The sequence below is a fragment of the Seriola dumerili genome, unplaced genomic scaffold (assembly GCF_002260705.1).
Source record: "Seriola dumerili isolate Sdu_G_001 unplaced genomic scaffold, Sdu_1.0 BDQW01001001.1, whole genome shotgun sequence".
Classification (NCBI taxonomy): domain Eukaryota; kingdom Metazoa; phylum Chordata; class Actinopteri; order Carangiformes; family Carangidae; genus Seriola; species Seriola dumerili.
Genome location: NW_019175256.1, coordinates 483,705 through 488,704, shown reverse-complemented (window position 1 = coordinate 488,704; position 5,000 = coordinate 483,705). Strand labels below are relative to the sequence as shown.

Here is a 5,000-nt window from a genome sequence, read left to right as displayed (position 1 = left end):
CTGTGTGTCTGTCTGTGTGTGTGTGTGTGTGTGTCTGTGTGTCTGTCTGTGTGTGTGTGTGTGTGTGTGTGAGTGTGTGAGTGTGTGTGTGAGTGTGTCTGTGTGTGTCTGTGTCTGTCTGTGTGTCTGTGTGTGGGTGTGAGTGTGTGTGTGTCTGTGTGTGTGAGTGTGTCTGAGTGTGTGTGAGTGTATGTGAGTGTGTGAGTGTGAGAGTGTGTGTGAGTGAGCGTGTGAGTGTGTGAGTGCGTGTGAGTGTGTGTGTGAGGGAGTGTGTGAGTGAGTGAGAGTGTGTGTGAGTGAGCGTGTGAGTGTGTGAGTGCGTGTGAGTGTGTGTGTGAGGGAGTGTGTGAGTGAGTGAGAGTGTGTGTGAGTGAGCGTGTGAGTGTGTGAGTGCGTGTGAGTGTGTGTGTGAGGGAGTGTGTGAGTGAGTGAGAGTGTGTGTGAGTGAGCGTGTGAGTGTGTGAGTGCGTGTGAGTGTGTGTGTGAGGGAGTGTGTGAGTGAGTGAGAGTGTGTGTGAGTGAGCGTGTGAGTGTGTGAGTGCGTGTGAGTGTGTGTGTGAGGGAGTGTGTGAGTGAGTGAGAGTGTGTGTGAGTGAGCGTGTGAGTGTGTGAGTGCGTGTGAGTGTGTGTGTGAGGGAGTGTGTGAGTGAGTGAGAGTGTGTGTGAGTGAGCGTGTGAGTGTGTGAGTGCGTGTGAGTGTGTGTGTGAGGGAGTGTGTGAGTGAGTGAGAGTGTGTGTGAGTGAGCGTGTGAGTGTGTGAGTGCGTGTGAGTGTGTGTGTGAGGGAGTGTGTGAGTGAGTGAGAGTGTGTGTGAGTGAGCGTGTGAGTGTGTGAGTGCGTGTGAGTGTGTGTGTGAGGGAGTGTGTGAGTGAGTGAGAGTGTGTGTGAGTGAGCGTGTGAGTGTGTGAGTGCGTGTGAGTGTGTGTGTGAGGGAGTGTGTGAGTGAGTGTGAAAGAAAAGGTCTCAGAGGTTAATCTGCGTTTCTGTCTGAAGCTCCATGTTTCTTCTTCTTCTGTGGTTTAACAGCAGCTCCAGCAGCTGTTCCCTCCCTCAGACTCATGTTCACACAGAGGAGGAGACAGGACTCCTCTCAGGTGGGAGTCTGGGGACAGGTGAGCATCAGTACCTCTTGTGTTTGCAGGTGAGCATGGCCTCTGAGATCGGACACAGGTGAGAGACAGCGGCTCCGCCCACATACTGAGACACTCGACCTGCTACACCGACGGGATCTGTCAAACACACAGAACACATGTTGAACAGATGATGTCATCGTACTGTCCAACAGCTGAGCAGTCGACTCACACCTGCAGAAACACACAGGTGTCACAACAACGTGACCAAAGTGTTTGGATTTCAAAACGCCATCAAGACGTTTGTGAGCTGAAGGTGAAATATAAGCCTCAGCCCGAGGTGGCTGATGGGAGTTTGGACAGCGACATGTTTACCTGCAGCACAGAGGTGTGGTCACTAACAGAGTCTACCTGTTCTCTCAGTGCTCACTTCACTTCCTGTTGTGTTTCATGTTGTAATGTAGTGGACTAACACTTCCTGTTCTGCTTCTGAAGGTTCCCGCTCATAGAGGAGGGGGAGGAGCCAGGGGCCAGCTGCACAAAGCTCCTTAAGATTTCCTTAAAGTCTGAGTTAAGGTTTCCTTAGAATGAAACCAGCTGACGAAAACACCTCAAGTCTTCCTCCTTAACCTCCTTAAGGTTTCTGTGAAGTCCCAGTGAAGCAGGATGAGATAGCAGAGCACAGGCTATAAGCTAAAGGCAGCAAACACACTGTCTCCATGGAAACTGTAGAATTTTGCCGCTGTAAAATCTCCTTCACTGCTGTGAATGACTAACAGCAGGTCTGAGTGACTGTCAGCTGAGGAGAAATCTACCTGTGCTCAGTCTCTACAGATCCTGTCTCTGCTCGGGGGTTTTATACTGACTCTCTCTGGAGCTGCAGTCGAAGAGGAAGGTTCTGAGCGGCTCTAAAGGTCAAAGGTCACCAGAGTTTCCTGTACCGAGAGGCGGAGGCTCCAGACGTGCGAACAGCTCCCTCCAGCCGGCGTCCATGAACAGGCTGTTGAACTTAGCGTCCAGCGAGGCCAGGTACTTGGCCAGGGGGTGGGCTCCTGGCGGGGGGAAACAGAGAGCATCATGGGAAGATGACGAGCTGGTTTACAGGTCAGAGGACAGACAGAGACTGCGGTGCGTACCGACAGGCAGGATCAGGAAGCGGACGTAGTTCAGCCAATCAGGCGTCTTGCTGGCCAGCTGCTCCACGAAGCAGCAGAGGACGGTGCTGAGGTAGCTCTGGTCTCCGCCCACCGCCACTTTCACTGTGGGCGGAGTCTGCGAGTTACAGTTACAGCTGCAAAACACCGGGAAAGGTTCTGATCATATTAATCAATACTCAATTATCGATGAGCGAAAGTACTGATCAGCTGATTCTTACAATCTCTGGATCCGGCTGATCACGGCGCTGAAGGCGGCCTGAACATCAGCTGATGAGACGGTGCACACGATTGGCTGATCGAAAAGAACCTCTGACAGGTACTGAAGAGAGAGCAACCAATCACATTATTGATCAGATATTGATCAGGAGAGATGAAGGACAGACAGACAGAGAGACAGACCTGTCCCTGCCAGTCTGTGGTGTTGATCAGGATGATGGACTCTGGGATCTGATCATCAGAGAACAGGATGTGGTTCAGCTGATCCAAGACCGACTTCCTGGCCACCTGAAAAACCACAGAGACCCACATCAGACCCAGACCCAGACCCAGACCCGGACCCAGGCCCAGACCCAGACCCAGACCCGGACCCAGGCTCAGACCCAGACCCAGACCCACATCAGACCCGGACCCGGACCCAGACCCGGACCCACATCAGACCCGGACCCGGACCCGGACCCGGACCCAGACCCAGACCCAGACCCAGGCCCAGACCCACATCAGACCCGGACCCGGACCCGGACCCAGACCCAGACCCAGACCCACATCAGACCCGGATCCCGACCCAACCCTGAACCTGAACCTGGTTCTATTTTAACCCTAAATCCAAACCTGAATCCTGGAGTCTTCTGGAGGACCAGGTCCTGGAGGTGAGGTCCAGACTTAAACCTGGTTTCGTATTGATCAGTGGTTGTGTTGTAGCTGATGAGACCTCCGTGTCACACTCCATCAGGGACACCTGGTGGTGGAGCAGGGTAACCACAGGCAGCTCCTCATTGATCAGCTGGACACTAATATTCTGTTGGTCCAGGTTCAGTTTGGATCCTCTGGTGTTCAGAATCACTGAGCTCAGACTGACCTCTGACCTCTGACCTCTGACCTGTGACCTCTGTGCTCTAACACAGTGTTTCTGCTGAGTGATGACCGCAGCTCTTCTGTTAGTGATGTTTCATAGAGCTGACAGTGTGTCTCACCTGTGGGGGGGGCATCCTGTAGTCAGACGACGTCTCACTGTCCACGCTGCTGGTCCTGTCTGTCCCTCTAGAGTTCTGTCTGTCCTTCATGGAGACGCTCCACGGATGGCGAGTCACCTGACTTCCTGTCTTACTGCAGAGAGAGCAGACAGACCGATCACTGATTCACATTATGAACAGGTGCATGACATGTGTATATGTATACATGTATACACACGTGTGTATACACACGTGTGTGTGTGTGTGTGTGTGTGTGTGTGTGTGTGTGTGTGTGTGTGTGTCTGTGTGTGTGTGTACCTTGGTGACATGTGTGTTTGCGACTCAGTTTTACAGAGCTTGGCTGCCGGGCCTGCATCTGTTCCCATGGCAACATCATCCTCAACTTCCTGTGGAGAGAAGAAGAACGTGCAGCAGAAAACCTGTGTGTGTGTGTGTGCGTGTGTGTATGTGTGTGTGTGTGTGTGTGTGTGTGCGTGTGTGTATGTGTGGTCCACACTCACCCCCGGACCGGCCTCCTCTCCTCTGGACTCCTCGGGGCCCCGGGGCCCTTGAGCTCCAGGAGACAGCAGTGTCTCTGTTGCCTGGTGGACAATGGAGAGCAGTGACACAGTGTGAGCTGCAGGGGGCAGCAGAGCATAGCTGCTGTCTGCACACTGACTGAACTTCACAAAACAGCTGGAAACTCCCCTGTTCTTAGTACTAACATCTAACATCTGTCCTGAGGGGGGCGCCAGAGGCGAGGTCCTGGTGTTACCTAATCATAGGGGTATCCTCTGTACGGTGGCCTGGGTAGGACATCTCTGTCTCCAGGCTCAGCTTTAATCATTAACCTCATCAGCCTCAGCGGCAATTTAATCTAACGCTAACATTAACCACAAGTTAAAAGCTTGGCTCAGCTTTCACCAGTCCACAGTCCCTGCAGTTAGCTTGTCAATATGTTAGCATACAATGCTAGTAAACATTTCATTATGCGAACAGTTAGCACGTCAATATATGTTAGCATATGGAGCTAGTCAACATTTCAACATATAAACTGTTAGCATGTTATTAAATGTTAGCATACAGAGCTACTCAACGTTTCAATATGCGAACAGTTAGCATGTCAATATATGTTAGCATAGGGAGCTAGTCAACATTTCAACATATACACTGTTAGCATGTTATTAAATGTTAGCATACAGAGCTAGTCAACATTTCAATATATGAACAGTCAGCATGTCAATATATGTTAGCATACGGAGCTAGTCAACATTTCAACATATACACTGTTAGCATGTTATCAAATGTTAGCATGCGGAGCTAGTCAACATTTCAACATACAAACAGTTAGCTTTGTGATGTGCTAATGTTTAGCTTGTTGCTAAAAATGATATGAAGTTAGAAAAGTGCTGTTGGGAAATTTAACTCAAACATTCTGAAGGTTTCAACCAGTTAGATTTAAGACCTGTATGAAAAAAATTTAAGAGCCTCTTCAAGTGCATGCTGGGAAAAATAGAATCAGGATTAAGGGGCTCGGAAATGCATTATGTCAATGAGTGAACGTGTGTGTGTGTGTGTGTGTGTGTGTGTGTGTGTGTGTGTGT

General features: G+C 50.6%; 1 protein-coding gene across 1 annotated transcript in view; it reads right to left on the bottom strand.

The window, feature by feature from the left end:
- LOC111237586 (phosphofurin acidic cluster sorting protein 1-like) overlaps positions 1–5,000 on the bottom strand; it is a 17,682-nt gene that overhangs the window by 2,951 nt on the left and 9,731 nt on the right. Inside the window, exons 11-18 of the mRNA XM_022766732.1 lie at positions 3,918–3,998; positions 3,715–3,803; positions 3,418–3,550; positions 2,627–2,731; positions 2,446–2,546; positions 2,207–2,361; positions 2,012–2,122; positions 1,127–1,229 (exon numbers count right to left, since the gene is read on the bottom strand). Of these exons, the coding sequence (XP_022622453.1) occupies positions 1,127–1,229; positions 2,012–2,122; positions 2,207–2,361; positions 2,446–2,546; positions 2,627–2,731; positions 3,418–3,550; positions 3,715–3,803; positions 3,918–3,998 (878 nt within the window). The remainder of the gene's footprint in view (positions 1–1,126; positions 1,230–2,011; positions 2,123–2,206; positions 2,362–2,445; positions 2,547–2,626; positions 2,732–3,417; positions 3,551–3,714; positions 3,804–3,917; positions 3,999–5,000) is intronic.